This window comes from Pocillopora damicornis, chromosome 6 (assembly GCF_964200805.1).
Source record: "Pocillopora damicornis chromosome 6, jaPocDami1.2, whole genome shotgun sequence".
In the NCBI taxonomy this organism is placed as follows: Eukaryota; Metazoa; Cnidaria; class Anthozoa; order Scleractinia; family Pocilloporidae; genus Pocillopora; species Pocillopora damicornis.
In genome coordinates, this window is record NC_142675.1 from 10532501 (window position 1) to 10552293 (window position 19793).

Genomic DNA, 19793 nt, shown 5'->3' on the forward strand with positions numbered 1-19793 from the left:
AAATGGATTCAACGCACAACTTCACTACTTCAAGACGCAACCACACCCACGACAAGAAATGGAAAACGAAACGTCATCTCGTTTAACCCCTATACAGCAAAAATGTCCAAACCAACGTAGCTAAAACCCTCGTCAATCTAATCAAGAAACACTTCCCACTAAACCAAAATCTGCACCCCGTCTTTATCAAGAACAACCTGAAAGTCAGCTACAGCTGCATGCCGAACATGGGCAGCATCATCAACAACCACAACAAGAAAATCCTCATGAACAACAACACCACACCGCTAAACGGATGCAACTGTAGAAAAAAAGACCAATGCCCGCTAAGAAACAATTGTCTCTCACCAGTGTAAAAAGCCAACGTGACCACAGACAAAGACGACACAGGAAAGAACTACCTCGGACAAAGAGAAGGAACATTCAAACAACGATATACGCAACATAAACTACCATTCCGTAACAGAAATACGCCAACCACACCGAACTTGCAAAACACATCTGGAAAGTCAAGGACATCAGTGAAAACTACAAAATAAGCTGGTCTATCATCTCTTCAGCAAGCGCCTACAACAATATTTCCAAACGATGTAACCTCTGCCTAACTGAAAAACTCCACATATTAAAGCTGACAAAGCAAGGCATGACGGATATCGGGAATTATACAAAAGAGTGCGAGGATCCCCGAAAATTTAGCGACTTCTACAATATAGATATAAAACGACATTCATAATGCCAGCGTTCGTCGGGTAAGATCGTGGAAATTCATTCTGAACCCTTCTTCGATTTCACCAAGCTCTCGACATGGTACAGGAAAGAGCATCCAAAAAACGTATTCTACTGGAAAATGCACACTGCTCGCTTGTGGTTGCAGTTTTTATTCAGGGACACGTTTTAACTATTCGGATTATATATCGAAATGCATGCTCATTCCAAACTTTGAGTGTCCATTAACTCACAGTAAATGCAATAACGTAAACAATTTGTCCAGCATTTCTTCAGCTAAAGCTTGTAAGGTTTATCAGTAATAACATTTAACAAAAACCTCATTGTTGCATATAGCATTCAACGACGTAGGCTGATTACCGCTTAAAGTGCGCAGTTATCCTCATTGAATCTTTGTGATAACCATTGACTATTTATCATTAAAATAGGTAATTGTTCACCTTCACCTCCATACCCAATACCTATTAAAGTACATGTTGGCAACAACTGGCTGCTTTACTCCCACTTTATGAGTAGGGTACTTTTTTTTGGTTGTTAGCTTCATAGTTAAGGGGACTTGAATTAGCACTAGGACACAACTAGTTTAAAAAGTCTATTTTCGAAGCGTATGTGGGAGAAACTGTTTCCGCCCATGGTGATAAGAGTTGTTTCCACAATTCTTGAACAAGAGCTTAATCCATGCCTGCGTAAAGAATGTTGTCATAATGTTTCATGTTGATGAGCCTCTGCAAGGAAAAAGATAAAAAGAAAATCGATTAAATGACTTCTACATCAAAAGATGACTAAGCCTTGTTTGAATTTATGATGTAAATATTTCACCTGATGTTGATTTTCCATTTCCTTCAAATCGTTCCTCAGATTCTCAAACATTGGGCGATCATCAGGATTCTCTTGCCAGCAGTCTTGCATTATCTTGTAACTAGGATAGAGAAAAAAAAACTTGCGCTATGGTCTTACGAAATTTAAAAGGTACTTCACAGTATACCCTGCGCACCTACATAAGTACAAAAGTTGGGATCCCCTATGCTTGAAGTGAGGCAGTTGTTTGAAGTTGAAGAATGTAGTGGTCAATAAATTTATAGCTGCTTTTTTTTAGGTCTGGAATACCATTCTCATTTGGAAGCAGCTATCGAGGTAATGAAAAAAATTCGAAACTTTACATGTTAAGTTCATGAATAATTAAATAAATGAATACATCCATGGACTTACAGGGTATCGTCCACGTGCCTTGGTTTAGGCATCCTGTAACCCTGAGTCAGTAAATCTGCCATTTTTCGTCCGTGAATCTTTGGATAAGGAGAGCCACCTAAAACGAGAGGTTAAAGACGAAGACAACGAATCGATCGAAAAGTGTGTCATCCATCTAAAATACATTGAAACACCATAATCTGACATACCTATGGTGAAGATTTCGTAAAGGACAATTCCAAAACTCCATCTGAGTAAAGAAAATGCCACCAGACTTCATTGCAAGTTCACAGATACAGGTATAATTATATTATAGTTCGAAGATGTTTAGATTTGAATTTTTTTTTATTATTATTATTCAAAACTGTTTATCAGCTTATTAGATCCACTTACACATCACTTTTCGTTGTATATCGTCCGTATAACAGCGCTTCACAAGCTGTCCATTTCACCGGCAGTCTTCCCTATTGAAACACGTTGAAAGGAAACGATGAGGAGAAAAAACAATGATGCTTCATATTCTTCATACGCGCAAACTTTCTGGTGATGATGAGGTGCAAACCATATATCAATACTGATAGATAACGGTATTACCCAAACACGTAATATATCGAGATATTGAAATTAGAAACCTTTGATTTCCTTTCGTAGATGTTTTCCTGGCACACGTCTCTTGCCATTCCAAAATCGGTTACCTTACATCGTTCTCGCTCTCCAACCAAGACGTTTCGGGCTGCAAGGTCGCGGTGAATAATCTGTCGAACATTATACAAAGCATTAATGAATAATTAAAAAGCGTCCCACGGAATATCATGTCTATCCTCTTCTGATCATTGATTTCAAGCCGTAATGGACAGGGGCCGTTTTGAGATGCGAGACTAGACACTTTCCGAGTTGCGTACACGAAAGAACACTTTGTTTTCAAAAAATAAACTTAAATTTTATTCTTTTATCAAACGTATATAGAGTCTTTCACTGTTTAAATATCATCAACCTTGAAAAATTAAGCAGAAAACGCTTCCTTGAAAATTGGAGAGCTTTCTTGCAAATCTTTTTGTTTTACAAACAGTAACTCAGTTTGCGCTAGCGAACAGCGTTTGTTTGCAACAAAACAAAAGTGACTGATGCAATGGACGCTTTTGATCATTTCAAACAAAAAGCTTTTTTATCGCCGTAACTAAACCACATAGAAAAGATTTCTTCAAAGTACTAAAAAAGTTCATACTTAAGTCACTTGCATCCAAGTATATTTTATCCACATGAAAATGTTAATTAAAATTGAAATGAATAAAGTATTCCTTACATCGACTGCCGCCGAGATAGCAAAGTTATTCGTACACTGAAATCAACTTACATTTTTAGACGACAAATAGTGCATACCATCGGCTACTTGCCAGGAAAACTTCATCAGTTGCTGGGAAGTCAAACTGGTCTGTGGCTTAATATCCGGGTCCTTGAAGTAGTTATCTTCTAAATGTCGGCTCTTTCTCAAATAGCCCAGGAGATCTCCATACGGGACATACTCGATAAGTACAAGCAAAGGATCTAAAAAGATATTTTTTTTCAAGAAACAGAGCACATCGTCTAGATTATTACTTAACAGTGGTACTTACGGCGATGGAAAAACGGAAATAATTTGTAATTGTGTCAAGGGTATTCAAATTTCAAACCAGGATCTGCGGTAAACTGGATGGATAAGATTAAGTTAAAGGAATATAAGGGAGCTCGTAGCGATAAAAAGGGAGTAATATCAATCTTTTACCAGGTACGTATGTAAAAAACGCCCTTTGTTAATGTTGTTAGGATCAGCAATGACGAGATTACGTGCGGCAAGAGAGAAAGAAATATGAATTCAGTTTAAGTTCGGGCATTAAATTAAAATCATTACTTTAGTCGTCGGAGTGTACAATAATTACTTTAGTTGTCGCAGTGATAAAAGCATAAATAGACCAAGCAGTTTCAAAAATGTTATCTTCTGCACCTGATTCAGTGACGCATCCCAGCAACCTGATGACGTGAGGATGAGGCTTAAGTTTCTTCATGACTTCAAGTTCTGACAGCAAATCTTTTCTCTCTGTGTCTGTGGCGTTACCTAGAGCAAAGGACAACTGTCCAGTAACAGCTAAGCCTAATCTTAACTAAAACGCCTTTAAGACAATGAATATAGCACCTTTCAGCATTTTTATGGCAACTAGGATTGTCTCCTCTCTTCCACGAAGGTTTGAAGCTTTTCCTTGGGCGACTTGACCAAAGGCACCTTTTCCAATAACCTTTTCAATTGTTACATTTTGTCTTTCCACTTCCCATGAGCGCGTTCCTGGGTGCAGGGGAGCATATTCGTTTATTTCTAAATAACTTCGCGCTAGGTCCGCGACAGGTTCATTCAGTGATCTAACTTCACTCAGGTCCATGTAATGTCCGGGACCATGATGCACCACGGTGCTAGGGTTCCCATTGAAGTTTTCCAGTTCAATTCCCTCGTTCTGTTTTCAAGCGAAAAGAGCTTCACACTTAGTCTTCCCATACAGATTGACAACGAGTAAGAAAGAGGTCTCGTATTTCTTAGTGAAGTCTCATGCAAAATTTTATTGGGAGCATTGTCCACGGTCCGTGGTGCTGTAAGTTTTTTCATTTTAATTACTTGTTCTGCCACCAAAAGAAAAGACCACACGCAATCGTAACCTGTGATATAACAATTGGATAAAGTCTTAAAGAACCCTTGAATACTATGATGTTATCCTCTAAGCCTAATGCTCTTTCCTCGAGCACCTGCTAATCAATGCTAAGAAGATTTGAATCGTAAATACAACAGCAATTTCTGGGAATTGTGGTGAAAGGTCGGCAAAGCGCACTTTAATGAACCTGATATGCGATAGACTGCTATAAATTCATCTTCCTTGTGTTACTTCCTATGTGTCACCATTTTTATACAACTGGCTTACGATGTTGAAGTCCCATGGGGCCTAAAAAGTAGATAGAAATACTCCTAGCCGCTTCATGCTAAGGAAACCGGAGCTAAGCGCCGGCCCATGGGCCACTTGGGCCTGTATAAAGGCTTTACCTTTTTTACAGAGTAAGTTGTTCGAACAAAATGCATTCTATACTTACAAAGTGAGGCCTACGTGACTCCTTAAGGACTGGATCGAGTCTAAAAGAAAAATAAAACAACTATAAAAGTAGTTTCGAGGAAATTGTCTAAACCTTACAAACAAAATATTTGTTTTGTTTGTTTTTGTAAAATATCAACTGACACATATTGGTTTCTCATACAAAGTAACAACATCAAATATGTTACACTCAGTTTTTTTTTCCTCTTGCCACTGCGTTTTTATTTCGCCAAAACCAAATAAACTTCTGCTAAGGATAGAAACGTTTCACACAACTATAAATACGACCAAAGCCTGTTTTCTACCAATCTGATCTACAGATGCTCTATTAATATTTTATGGTGATGACATCTTACCGATCATCTTTTTCAGCTAAGAAGGGTGGAAAGAAGGAAAGAAATTATATTAGATACAGAAAAAACAGCTGCGTTTATTGTTTTAACATTCCAGAAGTCCTCATCAATTATGCCTCAACTATTTCCAGTTCCTTCGCTTGAAAGTATTTCCAGTTAGTTATAGCCGAGTAATGTAATATATTGAAGTAATAGCGTATCAAGAAAAGCGGATCAGCTTAGATTACAGCAGGCTTTGTTAAACGATTAACAATGACAGTATATGGCTTGATTGAAAACAAACATAAAGTCATAACGTCCGTTCTGTGCAAAGGGAATATATAACTGTTGATAGCTTTATAATTTTAATGAAGACTGTTAGAATCCGTCGTAAAACTACATTAGTTCAAGCAAGACCTGTTTTTTTTCCTCCGAAAGAAAATATAAAATAAAACAAAAAAAAATTGCAACTTCTCCATTGTGAGACTTGTGAGGAAAAATATCACACCCTCATCTTGCCGCGCGTCTGATTGAAAACGAGAATAACTCAAAATATATGTTCTCTTAAAAACTACGATACGAGTAATGTAATATATTGAACGAAAGTAAGCGTAAAGTTGCTAATTGGTGTCATGAATTGAAATACTCCGCGAGATGATTACACTATGCTGCAAGTTTTCTCACTAATTGCTGTTTTTTCTTTCCTTTCTCCTTTTCAGTTTCTATTCTATTCTTCACTTAAATCTCACTTTGTCAATCGGCCACAAATCATAAATCTCGGTTACTAGCATCTCGAATCAGAGCATTTACCACCTGAATATAGTAATAAACTCTACTTACGTTTGCGGCGTTTCCAGGCAATGAAAATAATAGAAACCGCGAACATAAAGGCAAGGACCCCAATAACTGAGCCATAAATAGCATCCTTATTCACCTTTGCTGGTTCAGATGGAACTGGCCCGGGAACAGTAACTGAATCTTAAATAAATGACATACATTTCACAGAAGCAGTGCCTTTCTTAACTTTTTAGTTGAATTAATACGAGTTAAACTGATTTAAACTTCCTTCCAGAACTTTTCAAATCATATATTTTTACTAGTGGATTGATATTTTCTATTTGATAGGGTTGTTATCTTGAATTTTTTTTTCTGAGAAAAGCGTTTCAAGGTTCAAGATCCTAGCCATGAAAGCTGTATTGCGTTTTTTTAATTTTCACTTGGAATTAGAAAGTGAAAATAATGTTTGCAACAGTATTTTTAAAAAGATATATTTTGGTGATATCATATCACCGTCTGCAACACCGAGGTCAGGAGAGGGAATTCTTGTCACTACGCTGAGCATTATTTTATTATAGACGATGTTGCTGTACATCGTGGCTTTATAGATCTAAAGGTTTAATCGTTTGTCTCACACGGTTAGTGTCAGGCTTATCAATCGTGTATTGATCGCGACGCTTCGACTGCTCCATTGCTAGTCAGTTGACAAGGTTGAAATTTCACGTGCAGTGGAAGGGCGTTCTTTACAAAATCACCAGTAAATGTGGCAAAGAATACATCGGAGGAACAGGGAGACGGAGAATTAAAGAACATGAAAGAGATCTACAGCCTGCTTGTTCTCAGAATTGGGTAGTTTCAGAACAGGCCTTTGGAACAGGACCGGTTCCTGTTTGGGACCAGGTTAGAATTTATTGATTATGATTCTTAGTGTTACGCAAGTAAGGTTAAAGAAGCCGTCCACATAAGAATTCATCCTAATAACATCAATGGAGACGACGAAATCGAAATTCCTGAAGCATCGATGCTTACGATAAAAAAGCATAACAACCGATATGTTACAAAGGGGACCTATAAGGGAATAACATCTAATAGTCAGAATAATTATGAGTATCGAAATGAACCAATAAGAGCGCGCCATAGCATACCAATAACAACAAACTAAGGTGCCATCGTATATCGAAGACTCATTACAAAGAAGAAAAATTGTCAGTCGTGAAGAACATAGCAAAAAGGATGATTTGCAATGCACATTTGTTGACTTGGTATGAAACTATGAACCGATAACTGTAAAGGTAGGCTAATAAGGATACGTGTACCGGGCAACTTGAACTGCACATGAATGCTTGTTGTCCTTGTTGCATTGCCACACTCGTTGCTGGCTTCACATTTGTATTCACCAGCTTGACTTCTGTTAATACTTGTAAGCTCCAACATGTAACCACTGTGACGCTGACCATTGGGTGTCATCCAAGACACCACTGGGGGAGGCATTCCAGATACAGGACATAACAGAGTCACATTGTCACCTTCAGTTGCACTCTGATCTTGTAGTGCAGGTATAGATGAAGGCACTGAGGTATGAAACAGAACAAATAATTCTAATGCAGTGTACTTCTAAAGGTGTACTGTTCAACCACAGTCAAGCACAGATGGGATAAGTCCTAATCCTATTTCAAATCGTACAAAGTTTGCGTCATGATCTAAATTGTAACTGTCTCTTCCCTTAATAACTTCATTTACGAATTTAGTGAATCTAGCAAATGGGTTTATAAATGCAGTCACCAACTACGTAGGCTACAGTTGTGCATTATAGATCGATGACGAGAAATATTATCTCTTTTACCATGCTTTGGTTCTACGCCCTGAAATAATTGGATAACAATTATTGTTTTCGATCAGCAAAATTTGATTAAGAGACTCTGGTAGCCTTAGTTGAACTGAAATGTATAAAGGTAAGCATTATTGAAAAGGACATGATTTTACGTCGCAGTTTCTCCTTTTTTTTTCTATCAATTTCATTTGAAAACGCTTTCCGCTGCTTATCACACTTTTAAATTCCCCACTCCTCACTTGACCCTTATGTGTCCTTAGTCTACAAATGAACGACTTTGGTCTGATATGCAGCTTAACTAACAGATTGATGTAAATTGATAAATGTACGCAAAGAAAATAAGCTTCACAGATTCAGTAAACTGCGCAGTTGAGCGTACCATTCACTTCGACAATAACAGGTAAACTGTCTTCTGATCCTAAGTAGTTGTTGGCCATACATTTGTACATGAACACTCCCCCGATTGGTAGTTTCCTGTTCCACATTCCTGATGGGTTTGTGTCTAAGATAGCAGTTTCGTTCTCAAACAACTGATATGACGTCACGGATGGATTAGCATCAGCTGAGCAATAAAAGCTGATGATGTCACCCTGACAATGTGTGCCAGCAAATGACGATGTTTTTAAATCCACGATCTCTGGTTTGTCTAGAAGAATAACAAAAGACCAGTGTCCAGAGAAAGAAGCAAATTCACTGCGTTCAGGTGTTTTATAAATCGCACCATTCTGTCAGGGTGATTAATAACTGACAAAGCATTCACTGCTCTCAATCCAGGGTTGTTCCTCAAATTTTTTTTTTTTTAACTATGGTTACTGATAAAACTGAGATGTAAAAATAAGAAATAAAATAATGCATGGTTGCTAATGGATATGAATTTCTCTTCTCATGTGGATCTCCATATATCAAGTTGAATACTCTAAAAGAAATTCTGTATCTAGCGTTATTCTCTATTCAATTTCCAAAGCAGTAAAATAATGCAGCTTCCAAAGTGCTTCTTAGTCTTTATTAATTTCAAAGCAAGCTGAATATAGCGAGAGGAATACCACACAGTTCAAGAATCTAGTACCTCACACTTACCAAAGAGAGGAAAATGGGCTACAAGATGAACACCCTAAACCTTAATGCATTTTTTTACTCGATCATCATTAAATAAATAATAATCACTTACAGAGCACAGTGAGGAAAGTGCTGGAAGAGCTATCTCCACAGTCATTTGTAGCTTCACATTTATATTCACCAGCATTATTCCTGCTGATGTTTGTAAGATAACGCATGACTCCTTTGGAGTGATTACTGCTGCGAACTTCTGTCCATGTTACAGTCTGCACAGGACTTCCAGAAACATTACAGGTTAAAGTCCTGTTTTCACCCTCTACCACTGTGATGTTCTCCAATGAATAAACTTTAGAGGGGACTGAGAAGAAAAGAAGATTAAAAAAAAAATTTCAAGTGTAAAACTACGTGTTTATAGAACCACACAAAATTTCATTTTTTTTAATGTGTTTGCATAACGCAAAAGTACTCTTAAGAAATAAGGAAATTTTTTAGAGTCTGAGTTCATCTCACAAGAAGAAATTTATTCTTTATGGGTTCACGGTTGTAACTTTCATTTGTACATCAATAGTCCCGGTGAAACACAAATAAAGCAATTCAAAGTAATTGTAATATCAAAATTTGTGCCTGACTCATGAGATTACATGAAGCTTATTCTAAGACTCAGATATGTTTGGCTTCCAGCTAAATACACTGGCTGAGAAAAAAGGTGATTTCTGTACAATTACTGTTCAGGCGCTGAGATTGGGAAAGCTGTGCGCCATAGGAATATAGCATGCTATTAAAGGAAATGGCATACAATAAAAAAGCATTAAAACAGGGCCTAAGCTTCGCCCGAGCTATTGCGAGTGAAGATACGTGTATCTTTTGGACTAAAATTTCAACAAAAGTCACCAATAGGCCACTCCTGAGTTCTCACGGTTCAGTGTTAAAATTACCGCGCAAGAACGAGGCTAAGTGTGAAGTCGTTTTCATGGGTATAAAGAATTAAGCACCGTGGTAGTAATAATGAGAGAAAATTCCTCGAAATTCACTGTGGAAGAGTGAAAAATTACTGGTGGGGGAGAGGCATTCAGCTTAGTGATGGCAGCAAAGGAAAAATAAAGCAGAACTTTTCGATTTATGCAAGAAAGCTGCAACAATGAAGCAGATGAAAATAGCCTCTTTTGCTAATGACAGCAAAAAGCTGTTGAAGGAGAAATGACGAACAAGTGAGGGAAAATTTCCAGTCCAAAAAATTTTTATTGCTCGGACATACCATGTCCCATTCTCTCATATTAACTACCCCATGCACTTCATCATCTTTTATTTGCCTTACTTACACAATACCAAAAATTTATATACAGCGGTTATAGCTATAAGGCGAGGAGAACCAGGAAGCCACCGGGCTAATGGGAGAGCCACCTCACTTACATTGATAAATAAAATAAAGAAAAAGTGCTGCGAATGTGCAGCTAGGCCAATTCAGTGATTAATTAAGTAAAAACTCTTGCATTTTCGTCCTTAGCTAAGAAGGTTTGACGAACGAGTGACTGAAACAGGAAGAGAGTTCCAACTTTTAGGACCATGGTGGAGAAATTGTAAATCTCACCCAATAGGGAAAGAAAATTGTGAAATTGGTCCTAAAAAGGCCCAAGGGGGAGTGTCCAATTACGTCCAATTACAATTACAAATATCCTCTGATTCATCACTGTGATTGCTTTCAACAGCGCTGGATTTTGTAGAAATAATTATTTTAAAATCATCTCCAATGCTACATCTAATTTGATATGCAATATTTGAAAATTTATTTTTCATTCGCTTCTGCAGTTTTTCGACGTTTATCGAATGATATTGCATTAAAAGGCCTTTTTCTTCATAGCTGCGTAGTTTTCTCACTATTTTGTGTTGCGACAGTGATTTTTGAACCAGTTTTTGAAAGGGCATTTTTTGGGACAGATTTTGCTACAATCAAACGTAACAAGTTCGCGGCTCGATATTTTTGGTTTAAAGCGAAACTGAAGCATAAGAAATTCACTTTAAAATAGTATTAGATAACCTCTACTTGGAAGAATAAAAATCGGTCGATTTTAATTTTTAGCCAGAAATCATCGGTCGTTTCTTAGGCGCAGGGCCTCTTAAGTCTAACCATCAATTTTGCATTTGGAAGTTTGGTGATGAACTGTCAAGAAAGTCAAGACGTTATTTTCAATATGGGAGTCTTTAATATGAATATTTCAGCTCACTTTAAACGAGAGACGTTTCTTAGCGCGATACACTGAAGTTCTTCACTCTCTTTCCCTTAATCGGCCAACAGGCATACTTGCGAATTTGGCAAATAAAAGTGTTGCACACGCACAGTATCATTTGACTCAGTAGACTTTCATCTGGTATCATATGGAATGTGGATGGGGTGAGAAAATTTTTTTCTTTTACTTTTTTTTCTTTTTATAGTGACCATATTTGAATTAAAGCCCTCAGTTAACGGTTGAAGAAACAGGATTGATTCAACAGAGTAGAAATATAAAAGCCTTCATAGGAAAATGCTGCAAAGTGCTGTGATTGCCTTCACCTAAAGTGGACAGGCGTTGAGTTTTTTTTGTGCCACCTGAATTGAACTATTTCATTTTATTATTTTATTATAATGTAAACTACAAGAAACTGTGGAACTAATAAACAATATCAAAAGGAACTTCACCGACAAAAATGCTTATGTTTCGTTGCCACTTGAAGTTAAATATGCAATACACAACATTACGGGAAAAATGGTATTAAAGCATCGCACCCTACACCAGTATTCATTTACCATATGTAAGCTAATAGCTGTAGCAGATAACAACTACATGTACTTCTTACACTGTACCTTTAACTGTAACATTCACAGTCTTCTCAGTTGTACCAACAGTGTTATTAGCCACACATCTGTAGCTTAAGTCTCCTCCTTTTAAATCTTTTCTCATCCATACCCCAGCTGAGCTATTTCCATCATTAACTGGTATTTCATTCTCAAACAGTTGATAAGTATGCACTGCAGGTTTACCATCTGCTGAGCAGGTGATACTGATAACATCACCTTTACATACAACTGAGTCATTCACCATTAACTTTACATTCTCTGGTTTATCTAAAGAGAGAAAAACAACAACATCTGATCACGCATCAGTATCAGAGCATGTCATGTTGTACATCATGTCGCAAGAGCCAAACATTTTTCTGTCCTGTGCAATTCCATATGCGACTGATTGCTTCTCCTCTCCTTACTTTCTTTTTTTTCTTTTTTCTTTTTCTTTTTTTTCCATTCTGACTTTCAGCTTTTTTTAAATAGCATTTATTCACCCTGAATCTCACAACACCCTGCTGTATGCTAGGCTGTATGGATTTTTCAGGCCCTGCTTGCATCATCACAATGTATTTCAATAAAAGTGCCCACATGACTATACCACTCATAAAAAAGCAAATCTTCACTTATCTTTTTTTTGGGGGTTGATTTACAATTTTTTTAATTTCGGAGTTTTATTTTGCATTATTTTTACCTACTATGACAATCAATCCTACATTCTATGAAAAATAAAAAACAACTATAGATACAATATACAATTATCTACTTACAATTAACTTCTACTTTTACTGTACGATTTGTTGCAGTTCCTATTCCACTAGATGCTGTACAACGATATGTTCCACTGTTATTTCTGTTGGTTTCAAGGACAAACTGATTCCCAGTTTTCAGTACACCACTGTCACTGTCATTAGTATATACTTTGGTCCAGGTGACATTTGATGTTGGTTCACCATCTGGGTTACACTCTAATGTAACACTTTGGTCACCTTCCACAACAACTACATCTTTATTAACACTGTCTGGAGGAAATTCTGGTGGATCTGTTAAATAAATGACACAAAAAAATTTTGCACATATGTTTGGAGTAACATAACATACACTTGCTGTAAATGTGTACAACACTGTCGCTTCCATTAGCATATACTTTGGTCCAGGTGATGTTTGGTGTTGGTTCACCATCTGCGATACACTCTAAAGTAAGACTAAGGTCACCTTCCACAACAACTACATCACTACTTACGCTGTTGAATTCTGGCGGATCTGTTAAAGAATTAAAGACAAATAAACAACTTTGCACACTATCCGCGATATACTCCAATATGACAATTGGGTCACCTTCAACAACAACTCCACCTCTAACAATTGAATTGAGCTCTGGTGGATCTGTTCAGAAGCGACAGCAGTGATAAATTAATCAAATCAAAATTTGCACATTCTGAAGTTTCGAGCGTTAGCCCTTCGTCAGAGCGATTGGAGGAATTGTGGGTTGTGTGTGGCTTTATAAATAGAAAATGGAGCTACGCTATTGGTGGGAATATGGTGACGAGAAAACAAGAATAAATAAGTTGAATTAAAAGCGCTCATTGATACCGTTGGGGTTAAGAGTGCCCATCTGGAGGATAAATTTTTGTTCTACAGTTTTGCGATTTTCCGAACTGCCTAGATGTAGGGAAAGGCTGCAAACTGCCATATGCTTTTAAGAATGTTTAAGGAGATTAAAGTGTCTAGCGACTGATTTGGATGCGTCCTTGTCGTTTGTTTCTACGTCGGGAAGGTGTTCTCGGGAGTGGTGACCTAGTCGTCTTCCTGTTTCACCAAGGTATAACTTATTGCAATAAGTGCAAGTTATCCAGTAAATGACACTGGCGGAGGTACACGTAAAGTGATCAGTGAGATCTCTTGGGTCCCGAAATTTTTTCTACGTTATGAATAAAAGGACAAGTTTTGCATCGTGATCGAGCGCATTTGAAGTTCCAGGTTGGTCATTGGTTTGAAGTGAACTTATTGCCAATGTTTTTGTCACGTTTGAATGAAATTAGCGGAGATTGCGAAAAGATAGTACTTCAGTGCTATATTCCTAAGCAACCCGGAATATAGCATGAGTTTGCGTCAAAAATGAATGAAATGAAATATCCGACAACGAAACGAGATTCACCTTTAAAGAATAATTTTAAAAATTTTCAACAAACAGAACCAGTAGAGATACTATTCTTATAACTTTTGGTGGTTTACTTAAGGCCTATTTACACGGCACGACTTTGTCGCATGCGACAAGCTTACGACAGGCCTACGACATGACTTGAGAGTCGTAAGCGAGTTGTAGGTTTGATTTACACGAAACAATTCGTGTCGTAAGCCTGTCGTAAGCTTGTCGCATGCGACAAAGTCGTACCGTGTAAATAGGCCCTTACACTGCAGTAAGTCTCGACTTCTTGCCGAATATTTGGTGAATATCGGAGCTAAAAGACTTTTTTTAAAGGAATTCAGCGACCACCTTGCACTGGTTTGTACTGCACATCTTCCTAGGCTACCCGGAAAATAGCAGCAGTTTGCACCAAGAATGAATGAAATGAAATATCCAACAACGAAACGAAATTCACCTTTACGAAATGATTCCAAAATTTTTCAACAAACAGAACCAGCAGAGATAATATTCATGAGACTTTTGGTGGTTTACTTACACTGTACTTGAACAGTCACGCTGTCGCTGGTAGTATCGAAATTACTGTTGGTCGAGACAATTTCGTATTCTCCACTCTCAGATCTGTGCAATGCAAAGATTGTAATTTCTGCTCGTGTAGCATTGATGTTTTCTTGAATGCGACCCCGGTAATCACTTGAAACCACTGCGTCGCGGTCTAAGTCAGGTTTGGTCACAATGGTGCGAGCGGGAGAGCTGCTGATGAACCGAAAGATAACTCTGTCAAACGTTCCACTAACGTTGTACTTCCACACAAAGGTGATATTGTTGCCTTCCAAAACATTGAACAGATCTGGAGGAGTTGCCGTAAATCTTGGTACTAATTCTACAAAACAAAACAAAAAAAATGATGTAAACAGCACAGATCCTTTAACCAGTTTCAGTAGTAATACGACCCGACGGGCCAGCTCGAAGCTGTTTTGCGCAACAAGGGAAACGCTTGCTCAGTAAAGATGAGCTCGTGTATCTACCTGCTTAACGAATAAACAAAACCAAGCACAGGAATATAGACACGTTAGATATGACTGAAAACATTGCTATTTCCGCGCCGTGACGGCGAATCACGCTTCAAGATGCGACGGTCGGGAAGTAAAGTGATAATTATGCAAACGTTCTATTTAGGGGCCCACGAACTTTAACCAGCGGCTACATCGCGTTTGCTTCTTCCGCCTGCAAAAATTTTTTTTGGGATCACTTTCTGAAGGAGCTTAGAAACCAGGCTCAACTCAGTAGCCAAGCCTACTGAATTTGTGCCCAGGCCTTTGCTTGCTTGCGTGACCTTTTTTGCCACTAGCTTATGTCGTCACATTGGAGTATACAAGAAACATCGGCTTGTAGTAAACACAAACTCAAATTTTTACAGCAGTATGGTGAAAAACGTTTTGAGACCGAAGGTAAGTAAGTATTTTAGTGTTTTTCAACCTAAATTTAGTGTTTTGCTTTGTAATTTTACAACGTACAGTGAATTGTCAAATTAATAACTCGAAAAACCTTCAGCCAAAATTAAACTCTTTATTAATAACCTTATACTTTCTTGATCTGATATCCCAATTAGCGATAACACCAGAAATTATTTGCTTTTGTGATATGAAATATATATATATACCTAACTTGTTAAAGTACGTTGTCATAAAATAATGCACCTAGCAGTAATTAATCTGAATACGCAAAACTGTACTTATTTAACGTTTAAATTGTTCCCTGGACAGCCTGGACATCTGAGGCAACTGATAATGCATTTTGGGAGTGGTGGGGATGTTTGCTTCATACTGGCTATGGCTGTACCTTTCCTTGAATCTGCCCTGTTGTTTGTGATAGTTTTTCCATACATTGTATGTTATTTTTTTCAGAAAATTTAAGTCTGCTAGAAGAAAAATTTTTTACAGAAGAATCATTTTCCTATAACGTGTACAACTGTTGCTGAAATTTGCAGTATTACTGATATTTTTATGATAACAGAATTGTCACAAAAATTATTTGACATTAAGGTGGTGTTGAAAACTGCATTGAGGTCTACTGAATATAGTTAAAGTACTGAATTTCACTCTATGACTTACAACTACAGAACATGGGGCTTTTTTATGATCATGTACCTGAAAAAAAAAAAGCTCTCTTGGCTCATTTGCATCAAGCCACCATATATAATGCAATCAATGTCTTGTTTTTTATATCCTGAGTCAGTGCAGAGTTAGAATCAATATTTGAATGTTAATTATAATCATATAAATCCAGCTGAATGTATTTCTTTCATTACCTTTCCACTGACTGCCAAACCAGCAAGCCTCGAGGCATTAAACATTGAGGACTTTTTAAAAGGCCCTGTATTGTATACATGTAGCTGCTTTGGGGAAGGGAAGTGGTAAAGTTTGAAACACAATAATAATAATGATAATAGTGATAATAATGATAACAATGATAACAATGATAACAATGATAATGATGATAATAATTATTTATAATAATTAATTTTCCCATCCTTTGCTGCAAAGAATATTGAAAAATTTGCAATGAAACTACTCCAACTTCTCTGAGTATTCATGTGCTGGCATTGATTAGATAAAAATCAGTTCAGATGAAAGCAGCTACTGTTATTGCTTCAATAATTTTAGACAGCTGTTAGGAAAAATGGTTGTGTCCAATGGGGTATTGCTAAGTTCTTTCCATTTTTATAGCTCTGTAAAAATGGATTCAGAACTCATTCCAATGATTGCTCTATCTTTTAGGCCCAGCATTTGGTAAGTTCTTTCTAACATTGTGTGAAAGATTCCTTCTTCTTTTCTGATTGTTGAATTTTTTACGAACTTTCATGTTGGCTTCTCTCTGATAATATATGATCCATGCAGTACTGGGCACAGAATCATGTCTGCTGCTGAAATGTTCTCATAAAGCAAGTCATACTTATGCTTCAAGAAAATATTCATTGAGAATTGTGCCATGTTGTTATAAACATCGGAGTTGACAGTAAAAACTTTCTTGTTACTGGCTTGAGACTGACTTTCTATCAGTAGAAAAATATAGTCTATCACAAAATTGGAAAGTTTGCCGTCACTTATCTTGTGTTTAGCTGGAAGGAGCTTTTCAACATCAGTTGGCTCCCATGCTTTAATTCTAGGATTCCCTGAGATTTGGACCCCAGCCATGGCAATTCCCTCTGCTTTGCTAATACTGATGCTACATCCAGTGTAGAATATTTCCAGGGTATACTTCCAGTAGCTGTCTTGAAAATGCCAGGTTTTTCAGCCTTTAATGCATAGTAACCAGGTGGAAGACAAAACTTGACAGGAAACTTCTTCTTTTTTAGAGGCATACTGGGCATCTGTGGTAGACAGTTTTGGACCTTAACAGACATAGAAGAAATATGTGTAACCTCTTGCATGTCTTCAACCTCATCTTTTTCATAGAAGAGGAGATATGCTTCCTGGCTTGTAGCTTCAAGATGTGAAGACTGTCGAACTGTGGTATCACTTGAAAAATACCACCTCTCTTCTCTTTTTAGGTAACACACATAATGACCAGAAGAAATGGTGGTACCCTCATGGACAATAACACTTTCTCTTTGTAATCTATTAAGTTGTGAAGTTTTTTTCCATCATTTTGAAATCTTACCATTTGAATGCAAAATGACAGAGGTGCCTGGCATGTGACTAGCCTCTTCCATGCATCAGTACTCTGGGAGCAACTGATGTAGTAAAAATGAAAGAATGCATAATTTAATATTTGTGCAATTCATTATATATAGACAGGAATCAGCAAGGGGAGGGGGGCAGGGGGCTACTAGTTTTTCAAGTAACTAGACAGCATGGAATGAGGCATTACACATACTGTTGCTTCTTCATCTTCTAGTTACTGGAGGTCACCCAGTCAGTCTCCTATACCACTAACCATGATCCTTGACATCACCATCACCATCATTACCATCATCATCCTTGTTGTCATCATTATCTCTTTATTTGTTAAATTATGTTGTATTGAAGGCAGCAAATAAGCTAATGTGGACTTATTGCATTTTGTATTTGTATGAATTTTTATTTCATTATTTGCCTTTTCTCAATTGATTACAGGAATGAATTGTATTCTTCACAACACACAGACACAGAGACCAGACCACAGCAACAGGGACTGCATCTCCTACTCTTTTCAATCCATGCATAAGAACTTGAATTTGTACAATTGTAGTAGCTTTGACATTCCTAATTTCTTGCACTGGAAGAAAATAGTCTGCTTTGTGCATTGTAGTTTATAGTGTTAAGCACTGTAGCAGTTATCAAAAAAATAGTTGTATTTGTGTGTCCTTTTGGTGTTAGGTTTAATGCTATTAAAATTTGTTACCTGCTACAGTAATAAGATGATTCCAGCTCCACTGGGTTAGAATAGTCCTTCAGGAAGCTCTGTATAGTACAACCCTTAAGAATGAATAGACAAACACCACTAATGGAACTGGATAAATGTTTGAATAATACTGACTAATAAAGTGTGTGATTGGGTATAAGAAATACTATGGTAGCTTGTCTTTGTGATGAGTATTTGACTTTTCTTGTAGTTATTGGCTAAACTAAAAATGTAAATGTTGAGTGCAAATAGAACTGTTGTCATTGTTGTCAATGTCAATGTTTATTCTCCCACATGTAAAAGAAAAATGTAAGGGTGGAGGTGATTATTATAGAGATCATTTTGACCACAAAATTCACTTTTTGTAAGAAAGAATGTGTAGTAAAGGTGTAGTTCTAGAAAGAATTGAAAGATCAACACACTCCCACCCCAAGTAGGATCATTGAAAATTCCAGGGGAGAGGGGGTCCAAAAGTGCCAAAATTTTTTAAGGAAATGCTTGACATGAAATGAATTTTTCAAAGGGGAGGGGGGGTTGAACTCTACCCCCCCTCAGAAAAAAAAGAAACCAAAAACAAAAATTTCCATGTGGCAGGGACACCATTCCTGGATTTAATTTTGCTGTCTACAGGTTTGTGATTGTAATTAATTTAATCCACAGGAAATTGGCATAGTCAATTTAGGAGTTACCAAGATTATCAAGTCAATATGGTCCAGAAACTACTCATTTGTCCAGAGGGTGGGGCTGGGGAGGGGGATGGGGAGGGGTCGAAAGTGTTAGGTTTGCGTACCGTTTTCACTCTTTGCACTCCTAGTACTTGTACACGCACATTTTAGATGAACGCGCAACACAACAGTGTCAAAAAATAATCGAGCAAAGAACTACGACTTGCAAAGCTTCCAGGACTAATATAAATTTACCGCCATAAACAGTGAAAAGGCCTTAAACATTTTACTCGTAGCTCCGTACAAGGTACAACTTCCTGTGACGTTCTAACAAGATTATCCAGTTGTCAAATACGTATTTTAATATACGTATTTTAATTGTTTCATAAAGTCGAAATAAGCTTAATGTCAAGAATAACTAAGCGGATTACCACACTGATGACGAATTTTGTGGTTCATCAAAAAAGTACTTGGTTCAATTACACAGTTCACCGATGGGTTGATGTTGTTTGCCTGCTGGGATTTTATGTCTTCCACTCCAATATCAATGTTATTTTGACGTGCTAAAATAATATTGAATACATTTTCAAGACCTGTTTTAGATGAGGTGCACTTCTTGTGATTGTGCTGCAATCCAGTGAGCCCTTCGGAAAAACATGTCACTGAGAGCAGAGCTTGCAAGACACTATTCAGAAAGCAAGTATTTCCAAGGTTTGAAATTCCCTTTGGATCCATTTGACTGTGAGTAATATTTAGAATTAACG

At 37.3% G+C, this 19793-nt stretch overlaps 1 protein-coding gene and 1 long non-coding RNA gene across 7 annotated transcripts; one reads left to right on the forward strand and one right to left on the reverse strand.

The window, feature by feature from the left end:
* Window positions 1–862: 862 nt before the first annotated feature.
* LOC149043890 (fibroblast growth factor receptor 3-like) lies at window positions 863–12112 on the reverse strand. Its single transcript, XM_089210802.1, has 16 exons — window positions 11857–12112; window positions 9130–9375; window positions 8341–8607; window positions 7447–7701; window positions 6194–6331; window positions 5378–5393; window positions 5023–5062; window positions 4085–4397; window positions 3896–4006; window positions 3269–3459; window positions 2547–2669; window positions 2308–2378; window positions 2124–2164; window positions 1936–2032; window positions 1546–1645; window positions 863–1451 (listed from the first exon to the last, which is right to left on the reverse strand). The coding sequence occupies exons 1-16, from the start codon at window positions 12092–12094 to the stop codon at window positions 1398–1400; spliced, it is 2301 nt and encodes a 766-aa protein (XP_089066928.1). The 5' UTR covers window positions 12095–12112; the 3' UTR covers window positions 863–1397.
* A 3147-nt stretch (window positions 12113–15259) lies between these two features.
* On the forward strand, window positions 15260–18528 carry LOC149043891 (uncharacterized). 6 transcript variants are annotated; one of them, XR_016187510.1, is made up of 4 exons: window positions 15292–15429; window positions 16708–16770; window positions 17337–17531; window positions 18097–18528. It is a non-coding gene; the product is annotated as an uncharacterized LOC149043891 (long non-coding RNA). The 6 variants fall into 6 exon arrangements; XR_016187509.1 differs by lacking the exon at window positions 17337–17531 and having other exon boundaries at window positions 15260–15429; window positions 16759–16770; XR_016187512.1 differs by lacking the exon at window positions 17337–17531 and having other exon boundaries at window positions 15294–15429.
* The last annotated feature ends 1265 nt before the right edge of the window (window positions 18529–19793 follow it).

Bases quoted from the DNA above. Each gene is read 5' to 3' on its own strand.
- LOC149043890 (XM_089210802.1), bottom strand. From the start codon at position 12,094: ATGGTGAATGACTCAGTTGTATGTAAAGGTGATGTTATCAGTATCACC. The intron at 8,608-9,129 runs GTAAGTGATTAT...TTATTCTTCTAG, and splicing joins CACTTTCCTCACTGTGCTCT to ACAAACCAGAGATCGTGGAT. The intron at 3,460-3,895 runs GTGCAGAAGATA...ATATCTTTTTAG, and splicing joins GGGATGCGTCACTGAATCAG to ATCCTTTGCTTGTACTTATC.